The 22,818-nt window shown below is 49.5% G+C and overlaps 1 protein-coding gene across 2 annotated transcripts in view; it reads left to right on the top strand.

Moving 5' to 3' along the window:
* The first annotated feature begins 8,188 nt into the window (after window positions 1–8,188).
* Crtc1 (CREB regulated transcription coactivator 1) overlaps window positions 8,189–22,818 on the top strand; it is a 48,809-nt gene continuing 34,179 nt past the window's right edge. For both annotated transcript variants that reach the window (XM_051178080.1, XM_051178079.1), the window contains exon 1: window positions 8,189–8,353. In XM_051178080.1, the coding sequence (XP_051034037.1) occupies window positions 8,228–8,353 (126 nt within the window). In that variant the 5' untranslated portion in view covers window positions 8,189–8,227. The remainder of the gene's footprint in view (window positions 8,354–22,818) is intronic.

The raw sequence follows: 22,818 nt of genomic DNA, 5'->3' as shown, positions 1-22,818 counted from the left end.
ATTTGTTCTCTGGCAATTTAAAGTTTCTCTTGCTGCTCACTGATGGATGTCACCTTTGTGGGACCCCCTCACCATATGAGTAATTAACCCGCTCTTTTGCTGCAGACCTCTGCTGATCAGTCCTTTTATGTACTAAAGACTGTGGTGGAAGGGTGGAGAAGACCTGTGCTGAGTGCCTGCCTGGCCTCTGACTTTGGGGCTTTCTGTCCCACAGATCTGCAGGATGCCAGAGCTGAGCAGCCTGGAAGAGGGTATTAGTGAGGGATCTCTTCAGGTAGCTGCAGCCCCCCAGAAGCTGCACATCCCAACTGCAGAAAAGCCTCAAAGGCCATGGTGGGGCAGAGTCAGCAGGGTCTGTCTCCATCTTCCCAGGTGCCCCCCAAACCCCACCTCAGTGCAGAGCCATAGTTGGGGACAAGTCTCTGACATGCAGGACAGTCAGTCCCCTAAGAAGGCTGGTGCTGTCATCTTCCATCTCACCCCAAGGTCTCTACTCTTCTACCCCAGTCATTGTTCTCAGCAGAGGCTACTAAAATAAGAGCTGATGTATGGAAGGGAGGAGCCCAGGCTGCCAAGGGCATCCAAATGGTACCCACCAAGGCATTTCAGCTCCCCAACCTGAGCTTTCCCCAGAGAGGATGCCTCCAGTGAGAAGTACAGTCCTTGCAGAGGGCAGGGTGAAGTGTCTGCCAGCCATCAGCCCCCAGATCACATAACACCTCACAACATCTTGTCCCCAATGAACTGGCAGGGGCTCCTACAGGGTGGGGGCGGGGTGTGGGGCACTGCTGTATCTAAGTAGGGGAATTGCGCAGATCCATCTGAGCCAGTTTATGGAATGTTCTTGGGGGCCCCTGCCCCTTCCTTGGCTCCTATTCCACCCCCCTAAAGAAAGGAAAATTATTTTTCGTATTGTAAACTTTAAACATGAAAAAGCTGTTTTTAATTAGCAGAAGCTGACTTGCATGTTCAGTCAGTGAATGTCTGTGTCCTTCCAAGAAAGGGAAACATGCCTTTGTACTGCGCATGCTCACAATACACACACACACACACACACACACACACACACACACACACACACACACACCTGAATGCAAGGATACACAGTAACTCAAGCTCACAGAGCCAGCCTGGATATGCCAAACCCATTGCTTCAGTGTGTGCACAGCTTCACACACACACACACACACACACACACACACACACACACACACACGGTTAGGGGCAAGCCCACCAGGCTAGGGTGTGTCTCAAGGGTGGAGCCTCTACCTAGGATCCCCCAGTGAGGGGCTGAGGGCTGGCTCAGTGGCAAAGGACAGACCTAGAATGTATGAGCCCCTGGTTTCTATTCCTATCATATACAGAAGCCAGCTCCAGCATCTGGTAGATACCCTCTTCAGGTCTGTAGCAGTCCTGCCCTGGCCTCTCTCTGCCTTTTATCTTAAAGTCTTAGGGCTCTGAACTGCCTTGATCCTAGGGACATTGGGCTGCTTCCTGCTTCTTCCTAGAGGCTTGGCCAAGGTCCTCAGGCACCTCCCTCCACACCTGGGCTCTGGCTGTGGGAAACTGCCCTCTCAGGGGACATTGGTTTTCAGGCCCGAGAGACAGGCCAAGTGTGACTTCTAGGGCCTCTAAGTGAGTCAGGCCAAGGGGGCCTCCAGGGAGCCATGTGAGGTGGGAATCTGCCTGGACCTGGCCAGCTTGGAAGCCCGCCCCTGGCTCTGCTTTGCAGAACTCAGCTCCAGCTTGAATGTTCTCACGGCTCAGATCCTCTGTGTTCTCCTAATGCTGGCAGCACCTGGCTGTAGTCTCAGCAGCCTGGGACCTGGTCCAGAGAGACCTGGCCAAAAGATGCCCATACTTAAGAGAGGTAAGAGGGGTGAGTGCCTATCACCACTCCAACTCCAGCACTTGTACAGCCACTTGGTGCCAAGCTGCACTCCTATGCAAGGCAGAGCCCCTGCTTAGCATGCCTCTCTGTTCCCAGGGACTGACCCAGCAGCCACAACTCCCTCCTTGACAGTAGACCCCTGATATGCAGCTAGCAGCCATGTGCCCAGCTTTGGGCTGATTTAAGATTTGGTCCGAACCATTCTTGGCACTGCTGTTAGCTGGGGTTGTTTTTCAATCTGGGCACAGCTCCCAGCTCTGGCCAACAATCTCCAAGGGGTCAAGGGATACTTTGCTGCCCCCTCCCCTCTCTTGCTGTTTCCTCTGTAGTCGGGAAGCCAGGAGCTTCGGCAGCCATCTTGTGGCTGTGAGGAGCAAGGTAAGTGAGCCAGCCAAAGAGACATCCCTGCCTCCCAAATGGTGTGGTCACAAATGTCTGTAACCCAATGCCATGGAGGGTGGAGACTGTACCTACAGGGTCAGCGAGGGGACCAGATAGCAGGACACTCACTCCTGTCTCTACTTGTGCACATGCACATGATGCAAATTGATGGAGTAGGTATGAGGCTCCATGAAGAGGCTACCCTTGTGTGAGGCCCTGCATTCAATTGTGATGCAACACTTTTGCACACAAAATTGGGCATAGCACAATTTGTCATCCCAGTAACCTAGAAGCTGAAACAGGAGGAGGGTGAGTCTAAGCCTGGGCTGCACAGGGAGATGTGCAGTAGCTGCCAGACATGGCCAGGAGGCTGGGTTAGGGTTAAGAAGGAGCAAAGAAATGAGGCACCAGACCCTGAGCTGAAAGCTGTCATAGTCCTGGATGCTGAGGCTACTTCTAATGTCACTGCATAGCACAGTGAACATGTGGACCTCACAGGACAACTCATGGAGCTGGTTCTTATCTTCCTCTGTAGGACCCAGGGACTGAACTCAGGTTACCACTCTTGGTGGCAAGCCCCTTTATCCATGGAGCCACCTTGTCAGTGCTGTTCCACTATCATTGAGTAGGAAAGCCCCCAACTAGTGCCCCAGTGTCTTAGTTACTTTCTGTAGCTAAGATACCTAGGCCAAGGCAACTTAAAAAAGAAAGAGTTTCCTGGGTTTGCAGTTTCAGGGTTAAGTCCATGAGCATCATGTCAGGAAGCATGGCAGCAGGCAGGCATCGTGCTGCAGCAGTAGCCGAGAAGGTGTATGTTGAGAGACAACAACCACCAGGCAGAGAGCATGCTGCCAATGGTGTGGACTTTTGAAAGCTCAAAGACCATCACAGTGACATGCTTCCTCCAACAAGCTCACACCTCATCATCCTCCCTATCCCACAACTGGTGGCCATTCTCACTAAGACCACCACACCCAGTCTATATCCTCCACCCATATCTCATCTGCTTACAGGAGAGACAACACATCTGTGAATCAGTCAGCTACTGCTGCATAAGAAACAGCCCCACAGCCAGGTGGGCTAGCACACTTCTTCAATCTACAGAAGCACAGGTAGATCTCTGTGAGTTCAAGGCCAGCCTGGACTGCAAGAGAGCATTGCAAGCCAGGTGTGTTGATGTATACCTTTAATCCCAATAGGTAGATCTCTGAGCTCAAGTACAGCCTGGTCTATAGAGTGAGTCCAGGACAACCTGGGCTACACACAGAAACCTGTCTCAGCCCCACCATCACCACCAAGGAAAAAAAAGGTAATCAAGAGAGCCTTCCAGACCAACTGGGGCTAGAGTGAGACCCTGTCTCAAAAACAAAATAGCACCTAAGAACAACAGCTCCTCGTTAATTGTTACCACATGGTTCTCTGTGGGTGACTGGGCACTGTGTCTTGTCCAGGCTGACAAAGCTGCAGTTGTTTCTGGCTGTGAGGCTGTTCACTGGCAGCTCTCTGTGTCTCTGTCTCATGTATTTCCTGATGCCAGCAGCAAGCCAGTCCCATTCCTGCCACACAGGTGTCCAAAGCCGCATAGAAACATGTTTGGCTGCTAAGTTCTAGCTAGTAGGCTGCTATTTCACTCCAGCTGCCCTCTACTGTGCACACATCACAGAGCCTCAGGGCTTTGATGAGTGGACATTTCTCCCTGAAAAGAAAGAACCGAGGAACCCTGTGGCCAAAGCTATGGGTACAGGAACGGATGGAGAATGGGAGCCAATAGTTGGACTCCCAGCATTGACTTGGGGACTTCTATTCATGTGGATCGGCTTCCCAAATGGGAATAGAAACCTAGGTGCTGGGCAGCCAGGAAAAGCCAGGCCCAGTGTAGCTGCCAGAAATTGAACCTGGGTCCTCTGCAAGAGCAGCCAGTGATGTTAGTCCCAAACCTTCTCTCCAGCCCCTCACTTCTTTAGTTTTTTTTTTTTTTCTTTGTTTTGTGAGTGTGTGTATGTGTGTGTGAAGGTCAGAGGACAATTGCAGGAGTCAGTTCTCTCTTTGCACTGTGTGGCTCTTTGGGATTGGATTCAGGATCGACACTAGGCTGCAAACCTTTATATACCCGCCCTGGCTCAATTGCAGGGTGGGTAGTCAGGACCTGGGACCTTACATTACTGCCATCCAGGTGAACTCCAGGTCTGCCTTTTGGTTGTTTTCAGCACTGGGAGGGAACCTGGGGCTATCCAGCTACACACACACACACACACACACACACACACACACACACATGCGCGTGCGCACATGCATACAAACAACATATACATATATCACACATATAGCTAGGTTCAAGAAGCATGGGTGAGTGGTTTTTCAGGTGTGCACTGCATCTCAAGTAATGTTCTTTAGCAAATGTGTTGAGACAGATTCACTTCTGCTTGGGAATGAGAAAGAGGGAGCCTTTTGCAGCAGGTTTTGAGGAATTAATAGGAGTTCCCTAGGCAGAAGGGCATTCAGCAAACCTATTTTCATACCACTACAGATAGCATGTACTGTATTAGCTAATAAACATGTATGAGCTGAAACATTGAAGGAGAGATCTAGAAAGATCTAGGAGAGGATCACAGATAGAAGTCCCCTCCCATTCTGAGATCTTGAGGTCATGTGTGGCTGAGGTGACTCAGGTTGACAGCATTCATCTGCCCTGATTTTACAGGGAAAGGTCAACTTACTTTGCTGTCATTACTATGATAATGATGATGACAATAATGATGTGTGTGTGTGAATGTGTGTATGAATGTGAATCTGTGAGATTCAGAGCATTGTGTGAATGTGTTTGTGAGTCTGTAAGCATATATGTCTATGAGCATGTATGTCTGTGTGTGACAGTGTATGTGAGTGTGTGGACATGTATGTGAGGGTGGGTCTGTGTGAGTGTGAACATGTTTGTGAGCATGTATGTCTGTGTGTGAGTTTGTCTGAGCATCTACATTTGTGGGAACATGTGTGTGCAAGCATGTAGGTGTGTGTGAGCATGTATATCTTGTGTGTGTGTTGCATCCATGCAAGTATTTTGCATCTATTTACAAGCATGCAGACATCAGGGCAGGACATCTGAAATATCTTACTGTCTCATCTTTATTCCCTTGAGACAGTTCTTTCATCATTTAGCCAGGCTGACTGGCCAGTGAACTCTCAGGATTCACCTGTCTCTGCTTCCTAGTACAGGGGTTATGGCATACCCAGGTTTTTACATGTGTGTGAGATCCAGACTCAGTCATAATGCTTGGACAGCAGCATGCTTACCCACCAAGCCAGTTTCTAAGCTTCTGTTTATTTTATTCCAAGAATATTTATTTATAATTTACTCATTTCTGTATGCCTTGATGAGCATATGTGCACCATATACGTGTAATGCACAAAGAGGCCAGAAAGAGGCACTGGGTTCCCTGGAACTGGAGTTACAGATGGTGTGAGCTGCTGTGTGGATGCTGGGAATCAAACATAGTCCCTGTGTTTTTTGTTTCCCTGCTGTCTTGGTCACTGTTCTATTGCTGTGAAGAGACACCATGGACACAGCAACTCTTCTAAAGGAAAACATTTAATTGGCTGGCTTACAGTTTAGAGGTTCAGTCCATTATCATCATGGTGGGACATGGTGTTGTACAGGCAGACGTGGTGCTGGAGAAAGCTAAAAATTCTACATCTTTGATCTTCAGGCAACAGGAGATGAACTGAACTAGGCATATCTTGAGCATATGAGCCCTCAAAGCTCACCTCCACAGTGACACACTTCCTCCAACAAGGCCATACATACTCCAGCAAAGCCACAATTCCTAACAGAGCCATTCTCTATTGGGGCCAATTACATTCAAACTACCACAGACACCATGACCACTGCAACTTTTTATTTACTTCGTCATCCATCTGTTTATTTATTTATTTTTTTAAGACAGGGGTTCTCTGTAGCTTTGGAACATATCCTGGAATTCACTCTGTAGACCAGGCTGGCCTCGAACTCATGGAGACTTGCCTACCTCTGCCTCCCAAGTGCTGGGACTAAAGGTGTGCACACATCTTTGGGGCCACTCTTATTCAAACCATCACACTACAAGCTGACCCATCTCTCTGGGCCCAACCTTAGAAGAGTCAGTCTTTCCACATTTATATCCCCAGTGCTGGGATAACTGGTGTACATGCTGCAATTTTCTTTGAGCAAAGATGGGAGGGGGTTCCCCTCTGCTTGATTCTCTCCACATCACCATCAAGCCTGGGGGTTGGTCAGTGGATTAAGGTGCACTTAGGTCATGGTCAAGCCATTGCCCAATAAGCAGGTTATCACTTCCACCACATAGGGTCAGGAAAGATCCAGTTACAGGCGGGGCTATGGGCTGAGTGGAGTGAGCCTCATGTAAATCTGCATGTCCTTTATGCTGGTGGTACAGCAGGTTCTTTCCATGATACTGCTCTTGGATCTGCCTGGACATTGGTCTCTTTATTTGGTTACTTCTTTTGTTTCTTTGAGACAGTCTCTTAGGCTGGCTTTCAAATCTCTATGTAGCGGAGGATGACTTTGAACTCCTGATACTCCTGCCTCAGCGTCCTATGTGTTGGGGTGACATGTGTATTACAATGTCCAGCTTCTATGACTTACCACTGAGGAAGGTATCAGGTGTCCTTCTCCATTCCCCTCTACCTATTATTCCTTTGAGGCAGGGCCTCTCACTGGACATGAGCTCATTTTTCAGCTAGAATGTCTAGTCTTCACCTCCCCAACACCGAGGTCACAGGCACACATTTTCATGCCCAGCTTTTTTTAAATTTATTTTTCTTATTTTACATGTTATCCCGGTTCCTCTTCCCTCCCTTTCTTCCTTCCTCCCTCCCTCCCATGCTCCCCAACCACCCTCCCACCCCCACCCCCCACTCCACAGGGAGGATGAGGCCTTCCCTCCTGGAAGACAGACAAAATCTGTCAAGTCATTTGGAGTAGGGACTAGGCCCTCCATGCCCAGCTTTTATGTGTGTGCTGGAGATTCAGACTCACTCGGGTTCCCATGCTTGTACACCCAGTTCTTTTACCCATGGAGACACCTCCCTAGTTCTAATTATTTTAATTAATGCTTTTTTCATTTATTTTACATAACAACCAGTGTCCCCTCCCTCCTCTGCTCTGGTTCCCTTCCCCCAACTCCCATCTGCCTTCCCCATCCACTCCTCCTCTAATATTTTTAAGTTAAAAAATTTGCGCACGCACTTGCACCTATGTGCTCGCCAAGACCAGAAGAGGGCGTTGGATGCCCTAGAACTAGAGTTACAAGGGCTTGTGAGCTGCTCTACCTGTGTGCTGGATCCATCACTAGGGCAGCAAGTGCCCTCAACCTCTGAGCCATTTCTTTAGTCGACTTTTACCCCCTAAGACTGAGTCTCCTGTGTCACAGGCTGACTTTGAATTCACTCTGTAGCTAGGCTCTGCCCAGGAGCCAGTTACACCTCCTGCTCTCTTGGTTGCTTCCTGGAGGGAGGTCTGCTCGCCTCACCGGCTGTGTACCCCAGGGGCCACAGCTGCTGGTTCAGCCGGTGCCCTGGTACAAAGCGGGCGCCCCAGAACTCCTCAATGACTGCTGGAGTTCAGTGAATGCAGGTATCAGGGCTGCCGTGCCCTCCGCCACTTGTCACTCGGGGAAAGCACAGGACCCACAAGGAGGTGACCGCTGTCCAGCGGACTGCGAGCCGCTCAGTGAGCCTGCGTAGCCACGGCCTTCCCCGATCCAAACTCACTGCTCCGGTGTGCGCATGCGTCTCAGCCCCCCCCACCCCGCGGCGCTGCTCCAGTGCGCCTGCGCTATGGTCCAGCCGCGTTTGCGCCTGCGTATTGCTCTCCGACCGTGGGCCCAGCCGGCGTCTGCGCAGTGGCGACCGCGAGGGGGGGGGTGAAGAGGTGGAGGAGGAGGAGGCGGCGGCGAGAAGATGGCGACTTCGAACAATCCGCGGAAATTTAGTGAGAAGATCGCACTGCACAACCAGAAGCAGGCGGAGGAGACGGCGGCCTTCGAGGAGGTCATGAAGGACCTGAGCTTGACGCGGGCCGCGCGGGTGAGAGCGCGGGGGAGGGGAGGAGGGACGGGAGGAGGGAGAGACGCGGGGGCGGGGCTGCGGCCGCCGCAGGTGTCCCCATGCCGCCAGCCGGTGCGGAGCGGCTACTCGAAAGGTTGCTTTTTGGACTGGACAGGTGGTGCCATCGCAACTACCTGGGAAGACAGGTGTCATCCATCATTGCTACCTGAGGGGACGCGCGCCCTCATGATAGCTATCAGAATGGACACGTGTCACCTCCCTGATTGCTACCTGATGGGACAGGGACTCCATCATTGCTACCTCAGGGAACCTGCATCTTCTTCATTGCTTCCTAAGGTGTTAGGTGTCATCCTTTATTGCTACATGCAGGGATAGGTGGCCCCATCATTGCTATGTGAGGGGACAGTTGCTACCCATCATACTACCTGTTGTGGGGGGGAATAAGGGGTTCCACTGTTGCTACCTCAGGAGATAGTTGTCACCCTTTGTGCTACCTGAGTGAATAGGTCATCTCATTATTGCTACCTGAGTGAACAGTTGTCAGCCTTCATTGGCACTTAAAGGAGAAGGGTCCCTTCATTTGTTATCTGAGGGGACAGTTGCCACTCCTTTGTCACCTGAGGAAGGGAGTGTATCATTGCCACCTGTGCTCTCCTTGGGTATTCCTACTTTTGCAGTGAAGATGTTGTCCCTCTTGGATAGCTGAGTGGCCCTCCATGGGGCCCCCAGAGGTTTGGAATCAGCATGGAGGCAGCTGCTTGGTTTCCATGCAGCCTCTGTGCTGGGGACAAGGTGATGATGTACCTCCATTCATGGCAGGAGACAGCTGCCCCTGGCCTAGGTGAAGGTGTGACTGCCTCAGGTGCTGGGATACTGGCCCCAGTGGAGTGGCCTGGTGCCTGACTCTCCATGTCAAATGTGTGATGTTGGATGCTCCTCGAGGGTGGCATGTTCTGCACATTCTTGGGTTTAGGTTGCAGACACCCATGTTTCTGGTTCCTGAGTCCCTCTCCTGCTTACCAGGTGACCTGCCAGGGACACAGGTCAGGTAGAGCCTTCGGTGATTTTATAACCAGTGTCTTGTTTCCCCAAGACTGGTGTCGCAGAAAAAAATGTGTGTTGGGATGTGCCTGCTTTCTCACTCTCACCATGCCGCGTTCCCTTTGGCTGGTGGATGAATGAACAAATAAAGTGTCACCCCTGTGTCATTCACAGGCCAGGGCAGCCACGGCATATAGTAGGTATCTGCATACAGTTGGTGTCAAATGTTTGCAGTTTAGCCAGAACAAAGAGTTCCATGGCTGATGTTTTGATGGAAGTCTGTTTTCTCCCAGGAACTGGGAATGGATGATTGTGGAAGAGATACTGAGGCAGGGTCTAATCAGCACAGGCTAGCCTTGCACTCACTGTGTTGCTGAGGATGACTTTGACCTCTACATGTGTGATGTCCCATAAGGGGCCTAAGTTCAAAATACACATAACAGGTGTGGGGGGGGTGATAGCACATGCCTGTCTTTCAGCAGTCTGGAGGTTGAGGCAGGAGGATCGCTGTGAGTTTGAGATCTTTTAAAGCAGCCTAGGCTATACAGTAAAACAAATCTAGAAAAGAAAGGAAGATTAAAAAAAAAAAAAAAGGTAGTGCTAAGGATACAGTTTAGAAAAGTGCTGATCAAAACAGTGTGATCCCCAGTGCTCTGTAAGAAGCATGTGCCCCCACTGGCAGCCGGTGGAGGCAATCAGGTGGCCTCAGTCCGCTGGGCCGGCACATCAGCAGGCTCCAGGTTAAGAGGAACCCTGGGCTGTAGAGATGGCTCAGTGGTAAGAGTACTTGATGCTTTTCTAGAGGACCTGGGTTCAGTTCCCAGCATCCATGTCAGGCTGATCACAACTCTCTATGACTCCAGCCCCAAAGGGAACTTGGCCTCCTCAGGCACCTGCACTCATGTGCAGGTGCACATACCACCTATGATAAAAAATAAATAAATAAAAATGGCTGGGCATGGTGATACACACTGTTAATCCAGCACTCAGGAGCCAAAGGCAGGAGGATCTCTGTGACTTCAAGGCCAGCCTGGTCTACAGGACAGCCAGGAATATGCAGAGAAACCTTGTCTTGAAAAATGAACAATTTGAAGGCTCCTAAAGAACAATGCCTGAGGCTGGCCCGTAGTCTCTACAGACGTGTGTGCACACATCCATAGCCACACACAAAAAGGGGAAAAATGACAAAATTTATTGATTAAAATTTTTTGAAAGTTGTTTACATTATTTATTTTGATAGACATGGGTGTGAAGTCAGACAACAATCTGTGGAAGCTGGTTAGCTTTCCACCATGTGGGTTCTAGGGCTCACAGTCAGGTCGTTAGTCTTGGTGGCAAGCCACTTCACTATTCACCTGCAGAGCGTCTCACCATCTTCTTCTTTAAGAGTTGTCATCTGTCTGCAGTTCACCAGCTTATGCCTGCACCCCCACTACCCCATGCTCTCTGGGATGGCACTGGGTTACACTGTCTGTTGTGTTGGACATCTCAGTCCCTTGGGAACTGCACCCTGGACACAGGTGTCATGCCACATGTCCTGATCCCTGTGTCCTAGGAAGATGGGGAGGACATTGGAGACTACTAGGGCTAAGTGGATGTATGGAACATGCAGAGAAAGGGCTGGTGGCCTGAGCAAGGGGGTCAGGCAACTGGTGAGGATGGGGCAGAGTGGATGTAGTGTATATGTCATTTGCTGACATTGCTTGGGATACTGATTCTTGGTATGACTAATACTGAGTATCTTAGGCATAGGACCTGGGCCACAGAATGTCCTTAGTCAGCTAGGTGTGGTGGCATGTATCTATTGTCCCAGATGCTTGGAAGGCTGAAGTATGAGGATTCTAGAGACCAGGTATTTGAGCAAGGCCCTCTCTTCACAAAAACAGTAATACAAGAAGGCCCTGTATTGGCTGAGTGGTAGCATTCTGGCCTTTACCTGTGACAGGTGTGTGTGTGTGTGTGTGTGTGTGTGTGTGTAGATCAGAGGATGGCTTGCTGGAATTGGTTCTTCTGTCATGTGAGTCATGAAGATTGAACTCAGGTCATCAGTCTTGGCAGCAATCACCTTCATACCTACTGAGCCATCTAGCTGGCCCTTTGGCACTTCTCTTTTGCTGCTGGTTACCAGGGGTGCTACTTGGCAGAAGAAATACCCCAAGATGCTGTCAGGAGGATAAGGGTGACACCTTCCTTACTACTACTCTCTTTAAAAGCTTCTCCAGGGTGTGGGTGGCCCCATAGCAGTTGGATGATGGCCTGTGAAAACTGTCTGTCTCTGCTTGGCTCCAGGACCTGGCAGTGGGACTTTTCCTGGTGAAAGGACTTTGCAGATGGGTCTGGTAAGGTCACTGGAGATGGCTGTGGATGGTTGTGTGCACTTCTCCTCCAGCACTCAGGAGGCTGCAGTGGATGGGGCAGGGGTTCAAGGCCAGCCTCAGCTACATGAGACCCTATCTCCAAAAACCCTGAGTAAAATGTAGAAGATGTCACAGGAAATGGGCCATGGAGATTTAGCCATGTGAAAATGGAATGGTGAGAGGGACAGGGACAGAAGTCAGCAGCCTCTTGGAGAACGCCCTCCTGTAGTATCCAACAGGTACAGAGTGCAGTGACATCATGGTGGCAGAGTGTCCCTCAGGATCTGGAAGACAACTATCCCTGTCATTTCACTACTATGTTGTTTTTCTTTATTTTATTTTTGTTATTGCTGTTGATTTTTGAGACAGGGTTTTTCTGTGTAGTCCTCGCTGTCCCAGAACTCATTTCGTAGACCAGGCTGGCCATGAACTCACAGAGATCCACCTGCCTCTGCCTTCTGAGTGCTGGGATTAAAGGTGTGTGCCACCACCACCTGGCTTTTGTTTCAGTTTTTGAGACAGGCTATCTTCAGAATCATGTGACAAGGTGAGAAGTATAAGTTACAGTGTACAGTCCAGGCTTCCAAGTGTGTGTATGTGTGTGTAGGCAGACTTTCCTGTCCTACCAGCCAGCTCCCAAATAACCACACAGAGACTTATTATTATAAATGCCCAGCCAATAGCTTAGGCTTGTTATTAACTAGCTCTTACAACTTAAATTAATCTATATTTCTTATTTGTGGTCTATCATGTGATTTGACACCTTTTTGCAACCCCTGTGTCCTGGCAACTCCGTGTGACTCTGTCCTTCTTCTTCCCACCATCCTCTTAGTTATGTGTGTGTGTGGGGGGGTGTGCGTGTGTACTGATCCACCATTCTTGATCTTATCCCATTCACTCTGAGTATCTTGTTGGTCCTGAAACTTGGGCAGCAAGCCCCAGCCACCCTTCAGGGGTTACAGGAATGTATGACCATGCCCACTGCTTTTTTTTTTTTCTTTCTGTTTTTGAGACAGGGTTTCTCTGTGTAGCCCTGGCTGTCCTGGAACTCACAGAGATTGGCCTGCCTCTGCCTCCTGCTCACCCAGTAAGCACTGTTCCCACTGACCCATCTTCCAAGTTACTGTGTTCACTTTTGTTTTCTGTTTTTTTGTGTGTGTGCTTTGTTTTTGAAACAGCTATGGCTGTCATAGAATTTGCTCTGTAGTCCAGGCTGGTCTCAGACTCAGAGACCCACCTGCCTGTCTTCCCAGTACTGGGAATAAAGGTGTGTGCCACCACCACCCGACTTTACTTACTTGTTTTTTTGTTTTTTGTTTTGGTTTTTCGAGACAGGGTTTCTCAGTGGTTTTGAGGGCTGTCCTGGAACTAGCTTTTGTAGATCAGGCTGGCCTCCAACTCATAGAGATCCATCTGCCTCTGCCTCCTGAATGTGGGGTTTAAAGGCCTGTGCCACCACTGCCTGGCTCCTACTTGTTTTTTTATTTATTTTATTTTATGTATATGAGTATTTTGCCTGCAAGTATGTACCATGTGAATGCTAAGTTCCCAAGGAGGCAGAAGAGGGCATCAGATCCCTGGGAACTGGTGTTAGCCTTAATTGGCCTTATATAAGAACGGCAAGTGCTCCTAACCACTAAGCCATCTCTCCAGCCCTAGGCTCCAGGATTTCAAGACAGTATGAGGGGTGATATGATATGTTCCAGTGGGAAAAGTGCTGCCAAGTCTGATGACCTGAGTTTGGTTCTGAGACACACATGCTGTGTCTTAGGGCTCTATTGTTGTGATAAGACACCACAACCAAAATCAACTTGGAGAGGCAAGGGATTATTCCAGTTTAAAACTCTCAACCCTTTCCCCATTAAAGGTGAGGGGACAGGAACTCAAGGTAAGCACCTGGAGGCAGACACTGATACAGAGGCCACGGAGGGTGCTGCTTACTGGCTTGCTCATGGCTTGCTCAGCTGCTTTCCTACATCACCCAGGACCACCAGTCCAGGGCTGGCACTGTTCATAGTGAGCTGGGCCCTGCCACATCAGTCCTCAATCAAGAAAATGCACCAGAGGCCAATCTAGTGGGGGCATTTTCTCAACTGAGGTTGCCTTTTCCAAGTGATTTTAGTTCTGTCCATTAACATAGATGTAGCCAGCACATGGTATTGGGCAAGCAACAAGTTTAGTATACACACACACACACACACACACACACACACACTCTCACACACCCCTCCCCAAATATACAAACAGAAAAAAAAAAGTAAAGCCAGTTATGGGCTATATGGCCAGACCATGTGTCAAAGCAAACAACAAATGGCATCATGGCTCAGTAGTGGAGCCTCTGTCTAGGATCCCCCAGCAAGGGACTGAAGATGGTTTAGTGGGGTGATTTCTTCTGTTGACTTGGTTTCCAAATCCAAGTCTGTATTCCTCATGTCCCAGGAGGCAGAGCCTGCATTTGCCGTTCATTGCTTGTCACAGTTCTGGTGCTGGCCATAGCACAGCTTTGGCCTGCAGGTCTTATTTCCAAAGACTATGTCCACTGCTGGGTGCACAGAATATACACCTGGGTCAGTCCAGCAGGTGGCCCAGGAGGCTCTCAGAAGGCTGACCCTGGTGCAGGTCCGTCTGTTCACGCAGAGAACATGGGTGCTCCTGCGGGCAGTGCTGGTGATGGAATGTAGGGCCCTGTGTGTGACCCCCCCCCAAAAAAAAAAACAGTTGCTCACTGGGGCTTCTCACAGCTTTGCAGACCTCTAACTTTGGTCCTTCCCATGGCTTAGGACTCACAAGGAAGAGCAACCAGCAGTCAGTGTTTAGAGGTGGGGCATGGCACTGGTGTAGGCACTAACAAGAGGCCTGGGCCACTGGCACTAGGCAAGAATTCTCTCTGTAAGCTCTGGGGTCAGGGTTGGAGTGGGGGTGGGTTGTATCTCTCCCTCTCATGATTTCCCAGGGTCAGTGTACAGTACATACCTTGTGGCTCCTGCCTTGTCATCTCATGGTCCCCGACTAGGGTCCTCTGTCCCTTGTTTAGGGCAAGTTGGACTTAATTGGGTTATGCTGGGTGAGTAACTGTGCTGGTGGCTTTCTGGTTTACCTCATGTGAATGTAGAGGTGAGGTGCAGCCAGGGATATAGTGGGACCTGATTCCTGCTGAGGAGGTGCCATAGCTGCCAGCCACTTGATGGGCACACCTACCATCCCTGCCCTTGGGAAGGGGAGGCAGGGAGATCAAGAGCCTAATGTCAATCTTGGTTACTTAGGAAGTCTGAGTTAGCCCAGGCTGCATGAGACCAAGAGCTGGGGTGGTGGTTTCATGATGTAGTGTTGCTATGTAGAAATAAAGACCAAAAATCAGTTACAGAATCAGCAGAAGAAGCCAGGTCCATGTCCCATGTCTGTGACTACAGCACAGGGTGGCAAAGATGGGAGGATTCCTGGTGCTGCCCAGACAGTGAGCTGTGGTTTACTGAAAGAGTTCGTCTCGAGAGAAGGAAAGTAGAAGCAATTTAGGAAACATGAGCATCAGCCTGTGGCCTCCATGTGCCGACGGATATACGTGTATGCAGCATAGACCAAGTATAGTGGTTCATGGCTATAATCCCAGCATTAGAGGTGGGAAGATTGCTGCCACTTTGAGCTCAGCTTTGATTACATATTGAGACTCTAACCAAGCAACCATCAGTGCACCCCTGCCTAACCATTGTGGAGGCTGAGGCAAGAGGATTGTAGGTTGTAGCCTAGTCTTAGCACCATGGCAGACCCCCACTGGCTATTCCATAGAGAGCTTACGTGAAGCTAAGCCTGACATAGGGGTGTTGTGCAGTGTCCACTGAAGAGGAGGAGTGTTCCTGAGTGTGTATAGGGTGTGCGTAGAGAGGGTGTGTGGAAGCTATGACTGCATGAAACCCAGCCATATGTCACAACCAGTGCTGGGACGCTGATAGCACCCTTTAGATAGGAACATGAGACCCAGAGAGCTTATGTCATAGAGCACCAGTTGGGTAAACCAGACTGACCCATCAATAGCCAGGGTGACTTCTATCATATCATGTAGTTTGGGAGCATGCCAGCCCATCAGGCTGTGGCAGGGTGTGCCAGCCTGCCAGAACCCATGTGCAGAGAAATGGCTTTCAGAGTAGAGACTTTGTGGTGGGAGTGGCAGGTAGGCAGGGAGGGAAGTAGAAAGGGTGTAGGTAACAGGGGCCATGGAAGACTGCACAAAAAGGCAGTGTAAGAGATGGGCTGGTATAGGGTTGGAGGTGCTCCTGTATTGATGGTAGCTCCCAGGGAGGAACACATCACACATCTGTGTTGCTCAGGTGAGATGTCATGTGGCTTCTAACCTGTGTCTCATACTAGTGTCCCTGGCCTTCCAACACCAGATGTGGACCCCAACACATTCATTTGCTGTGAGGCACATCTGTCTGCCCCTGTGCATGCTGGATGTGAACTCCTCTAGGTCACTTGTCCTTGTGTGTTCTCTAGTAGTAAGAAAAGGTACAAAGCTTGAGGAAGGCTTGGGTTCTGAGGCTGTGGCAGTGACGGGTCAGTGGGGTTCTGGCAGCAGTGTGGGGTGTGGGAGGTCTGTCCTGGAGCTTATGGGCAACTGTGGCTGGGGACAGCCTCTTGTCACTCCTCTTGTACTATCCATTCAGCACAGCCTGTTCAAGTGGGTGCCTGTGCCATACAGGTGTGGCTGTGTAGCCTTTGCTGGATGGGTGCCAGACAGGTGTGGCCCTGTGGCCGTGACTGGACAAATGAAGAAGCCACTGTGAGCCTTGAGGGTCACAGATGCAGAGTCAACATTAGCATTGCTAAGAGGAAATGAGGTGTGGCCAGCCTGGTCCTCCTGGGAAGAGGATGTAGGGTGCAGCACTGTCTCTGGCTTGGTAGGCTGCATCCTGTGCTATTCAGCTCTGCACCCCTTTGGAGAGGTGAGTTGGGTTGCATGGCCTCTGTCTACCATTGTGAGGAGAGAGGAGTTCAGTACCAGTGTCCTTGTAGCAGCTGACTGTGATGTACTGTGTTGCTGGCAGGCATCTGGGGCACACTCAGCAGGTGTATGGTATCCAGTCAAAATTCAACAGGCATAGGCTGTACTCAGAAGGCATTTAGCAGGTGTGTGGTGTATCCAGCAGGCACTCAGCAGATATGCATTGTGTATTCACCAGCAGCCTCTGGTAACCCTGAAGAAGTGTCACCCATGGTTGGAGGTCCATCGCTCAGGGATATCCTGATCTAGCCTTAGCGTTATACCAAGCAGGTATGGTGACTAGTGGTACAGTTGAATGCACAACCCCTGGAGACTTGGATGACTTCGAGGCCAAGTGCAAATAGATGCATGGCATGGATGACCTGGGAGGGTGCCTACCTGGGGACACTCAACTCAGGAGTCCTGCTGCCACCCCCATCCCAGGCATATAGCCCATTAAATATCACTCTAACCCAGTAGAGGAGCAATTATCATTCCCATCTGGGTCTCAGTTTCTTCTCTGTGAAGGCTGGAAATGAACACAAGAGCTGTGCTCCCTGCAAAGGTTAGGGCTCTATGTCCACCCAGCCAGGCTCTGCAGTTCAGTTGTTTGGTTTTTGTTTTGTTTTGTTTTGTTTTATTTTGAGGCAGGGTGTATGTAGCCAATGCTGGATCCTCAATCCCTCAAATGTTGGGGTCACCTCCATGAGACAGAGGATCCCAGGCTGGCCTGAAACTTGGGGCAACCTCCTGCTTCAGCCTCCTGACTGCCCATGTCACTGGCCTGTACCAGCACAACCCCATGCTTAAATGGTCTGCTGTGCCACTCTGCATGGTGGCTGCAGTGCCACTGTCACACCAAGAATTTGAGAGGGTCCCAGGTCCTCCTGGCTCCCTAGTGCTTGCCCAGGTGCTGGCTCAGATCTTCTGCAGCCCATGGCTCCATGGGTTAACTCTAATCAGAGGCATTGCTGCAAGCGGTCTTTCTCCTGTGGGAGCAAGCCTCCTCTCACCCCATCCATGGTGCCTTTTGACGCATGACTATTTTTAATTTTGACAAACACTAATTCTTGGTTGGTTTTTTGTTTTGTTTTGTTTTCTTTCATTGCTTGAGTTTGGTGTTATATCCAAGAAAATGGCTGCCAAGTCTACATGACTCCTGCGTTCCTGAGGTGCAGGCCAGGCTGCTTGCCTCATAGGTCTGCTGTTTCTCAGACAGAGCTGGGCTTGGTGGCAGGTTCTACCTCAGGTCTTTGAGTGTGGATTCTGAGCTGTCCAGATTCCTGTCTCCATGTGTGAAAATGCAATTTTCAAAGAGCCCTTTATACAAAGACTACTCTTTCTCATCTAGTATCTGGCTACCAATGTCAGCAATTACTCAACTGTTTCCATGAGGGCTTGTTTCTAGAGTATTCTATCTTGTTGGTTCAACACTGTTTGGCTTTGTTGTTGTTGTTTTGTTTTTAAATACATGGCCTTCCTGTGTAACTTTGGCTGGTCTGAAACTCTGTTAATAGTTCTCAACATGTGGGCTATGATGTCTTTGAGGTAAAAAATCCTTTCACAGGGGTTACCTAAGACTTTCAGAAAACACAGATATTTACATTATGATTCATAACAGTAGCAAAAATACTGTTATGAAGTAGCAACAAAAATAGTTTGATGGTTGAGGGTTGAGAGTTTGTGTTGTGGTGACCCTCAACCAAAAGAACTAACTGTATACTGTATTAAAGGGTTCCAGCATCAGGAAGGTTGAGAACCACTGGTCTTTGTAGACCAGACTGGTCTCAAACTTGGAAGATCTGCCTGCCTCTGCCTCCCAAGTGCTGAAATTAAAGATTTGCACCACCATGACCTTAATTTTTTTAAACTTGTTTTTTTTATGTTTATTTGCTGGGGTCAGGCCACACACATGTGAAAGTCAGAGAGTAACTGGGAAGCAATTGTCTGATACTTTAAACATAAAGAGATGTACCATCCACCATGGTACACGTTCATCATTTTGTGGGGACGACCGGTCAATCTGCTACCACAGGGAACAGGCAGGAGCAGATCTGGAGATGGCCCATGGTCTTCAGGACTCTCTGGGATGTACCTCCAGGCCCAGCTTAGAGCCTGCTGTTAAAGAACAGGGATTTCCTGTGTGGGATGAGAGGGACTGTGAGATACTGGGGTCTATGGGGCCTGCATCCCTGGGACAGATAGGCCCCACATCCTTTCTGCTGAGAACTTCCCATTTGTTCACATTTTATTGAGGGCCTCAGACTTACTAGGCAGGGTCTCCACCCCTGAGCCCACCCCCAGGCCCTCACTGGGGGGATTCTAAGCAGGGCTCCATCCCTGAGCCATACCTCTAGCCCCTCACTGGGGAGTCTAGACAGGGGCTCTACCCCTGAGCCACACCCTAGCCCCTCACTGGGGACCTCTAGGCAGGGGCTCTACCCCTGAGCCATGCCCCCAGCCTCCTTACTGGGGGGATTCCAGGCAGGGGCTCTACCCCTGAGCTATGCCCCCAGCCCCTCATTGGGGGGACTCTAGGCTAGGGCTCTACCCCTGAGCCACGCCCCAGCCCCTCACTGGGGGTTTCTAAGCAGGGGCTCCACCTGAGTCATGCCCCCAGCCTTTCACTGGGGGACTCTAAACAGGGCTCCACCTCTGAGCTACGCCCCCAGCTCTCACTGTAGTGGATAACCTCGTTCATTCCATCAGCCAGCCCCAGGGCAGGGCTGGGTTTGCATCTCATTTTCCTATTTATTAATTTCAATGAAGCCTCCCCAGCCTATTTCTGTGGCATTGAATGCATTTATCCTGCAGTGTAACTGTTAACTCATACCTGGCTCTAGAACACCCCATGTCTCTAAAAGGAGAGCTTTTCACCATAAGCAGTCACCCACTTCTTGCAGCCATGGCAGCCCCTGGTCTGCAGCCCTTCTCTGTAGGTTTGAGTGCATGCCTTATTCTCTGGCTTCTGATACACCGTGGCATGTTTTCAAGGTGTGTCCTTGTGGTATGTCAGAGTGTCATCCTTTTTCAGGGCTGAGCAACATTCTCATACCCCAGTTTATGTGTAGTCACACATTTCTGCTTGGAAACTGGGTTTTCCCTTTTTTGCTCCTGTTTGCCATGCCACCATGAATATGTGCTTGCATATCTTCTCCCTTTCATTGGGCCTGCCCTGGGAATGGAGTTCAGGTCATACTGTAATTTCATATTTTATTTGTGGAGTTCTAAGCAAGTTGGCTTTATTTTAAATAGAACAGAAACCTACTGGTGTGGCAAAAGAAGAAAAGACAGAGCAAGGCATTTGAGCTGTGTGACACAGTGCTGGCAGAGCAGGCCACTGCAGCTATGATAGCATAGGATGGTCTGACTGGGGTGGGCACCAGCCCTGCCTTATGCCCTGTGAGCACTCACATGCCCAGGGCCTGTGGAAGTTAAGTGTGAGGTTCCTATGGGATGCTAGCTGGGCCTGGGTTGTAGCCCCGCCCCTAACCCTGAATTCTTACATAACAATGCTGAGCACTCCTGAAATTCAGTGCATTCTAGCTATTTTGGGCCATAGTAATGAGGCCACCTCAGCTTTGCTTTATCTCCCTGTGGCTCCATCACCCTTGGGGAAGCCCTGGGGAGCAGCAGGCCACTTTCAGCCATGACCTGAGTGAGGTGGCATGGCAGTGTGCAGATCACTTTCCAAAGAAGTTCTTTGGTTGGAGAAGGCCACCATTTTGTTCACCTGCATTTGGGCATGATGGTGTATATCTTCATCCCAGCCAGAAGCTGGTGGTTCTCTAAGTTGGAGGCCAGTCTGGTCTGCCTGAGGTGGTCCAGCCTCAAGTAGCCTCTAACCCCATTGGTGGGATTTAAAGTTGAACTGCTAAAGGGTGTGGTTCCAAGGCCCAGAGACTCACTGAGGCACAGAATAGTACAGTGTAACACACATGTACATACACACATCCACATGTGTGTGCTCTCACATGCAAACATATGATTCCACACATTCAGATGTGGCCATGTGGACATATATACTCATATGCATGCATTCAAATAGGCTTGCAATCCTGGGACTACAGAGGCAAACCTAGGGACTTAGGCCCACAGCCATGTGTTCTGGCTCAGGACAAGTCCTTCTGCATGAGCCAGGGGCCTTGTTTGCTCAGAGGCTCCTTCCTGTCTCTGCTTGCTCCAGTGCCCTAGGCTGGCAGGACTGTGCTCCTCAGTCTGCACTGTGATATAGCCTGCTGCCCTCCATCTCTTCCCATTTTCTTTTGCTTGCTCTTCATTAAAAATGAAATAAGACAGTACCTTAAACTCAAAATAATAAAGATGGAGGATTTTTCACTTTCAAAACTTAATACAAAGCTAGAGTAACTAAGGTATATATTAGCTGTATAATGACAGACACAGATCAGTAGCTGAAGTACTATATCATTTTGGATTTAGCAGTTATATTCTCTCAACATAAGACATAGAAGATGTTACTAATATTTGTAGACTATAAAATATATCAAAAGGAATACTGTTTATTGCATTAAATATTTTTTTAGTTAAAAAATAGAATTGAGAGTTGAGAAATAGACTCCTATTTCCAGGTGATGGACATTTTTATTGTAATAAGACACATAAACATTTGTTAACTTAACAATTTAAATGTAAAATATAATACAATGTGTCAAGTGCCCATTATTGAAAAGATATCTAGAACTTTTTCTCCTTACAAAACTAAATCTCTATGTCCACTGAACAACTGCACTCTGTTTCTGTTCTCTCAGTGAACAGGAAACCTGCTAGCTTCCAGGATCCTCTTGTCTCTCTGGTCCTGTGGAGTCAGATCCAGGCAGTAAACCTCAGGGATCTGCCTACCCACCACACCACACCAGCACTGAGGCTACTGGCTGTATATGTTGCCTGCCTAACTCTTTACATGGTGAGGAGGGTCAGAACTCAGGTCTTTGCTTTTGTGGTAGGCACTCTAACTGACTGAGCTGCCTGCCAAACCCTCTTCTCATTTTCAAAGGTCCCCTTCTGTCCCAGTCTGTTCTACTCATGAAGGTGAGAGGGTACCAAAGTTTCTGGGTTTTTTTTGTTTTTTTATTTTGTTGGACAGGCTCTCACTGTGTAAAGCAGGCTGGCCTGGAACTTACAGAGATCCCCTGCCTCTGCCTCTGAGTGCTGGGATAAAAGGCGTGTGCTACCACACCTAACTGTGCCCACAGTTTTAACTCTCATATTTTCCCCCCTTATTTTTTGTTTTGGAGACAGTCTCTTACAGTCCAGGCTGGCCTTGAACTCACCCTGCAGCCAGGAATATGACCTTAAACTCCAGGTCCCCTTTCCTCCATCTCCCAAGTACTGGGGTGACAGATGTGCCACATCTCCCAACTTGAACATAAGGTTTCTAGAGCACAGTGACCCACAGGCATGCTGCCAAGGTCCCAGGAGCCCTGCTTTAGTCCTGATTCCCTGTAGTTGGAGGTGATGTCTTTCCCATACCACCTATCTCCTTCATGCACATACATCTAGCCTAGCCCAATTTCTCCCATGTGCACAGGACTCCAGGCCACTGAACCTTGCAGAATGCAGTACAGCCTGTCTCTGAGTCCTGTGAGCTCCGTGCCTTCTGCAACTCTGGGAAGCAAGAAAGGCGTCTGTGAGGCATTTCCTACTGAGTGACCATTTGTTTGGGGACTGGAACCTCACAGTGTGTGCCCAGATTATCAGAGAGGCCTGGTAACAAGAGTAAAGGCTGGACATGTGGTATATGCCTGCCATGCCAGCACTCAGGAGGCCAGAGTGTCTGAGTTGCATAGTGAGCCTGTCTCAAGAAGAAAAAGGTGGGAGGGAGCTGGGAGCTGGCTCTTTGTAGCCTCTAGTCCATGGCACCAGGTCAGAGCCAAGCAAGATGGCAAAGCAAGATGGCATATGTGTGTGATCCTAGCACTGGGAAAGTTGGGACAACAGGATCCCTGGAGCTTGCTACTCAGCTCAGTTAGTCTAATTAGGAAGCTCAGGCCAGTGAGAGGCCTGTTCCCCAAAAAATAGGGGAAGGGAGCTGGCAAGATGGCTCGACCAGTAAAGGCTCTTGCCACCAAGGCTGGCAATCTGATGTCTGT

Source organism: Phodopus roborovskii, unplaced genomic scaffold, assembly GCF_943737965.1.
Source record: "Phodopus roborovskii unplaced genomic scaffold, PHOROB, whole genome shotgun sequence".
NCBI lineage: Eukaryota > Metazoa > Chordata > Mammalia > Rodentia > Cricetidae > Phodopus > Phodopus roborovskii.
The sequence above is the reverse complement of the archived record's forward strand: the minus strand, read 5'-3'. Positions and strand labels throughout refer to the sequence as shown.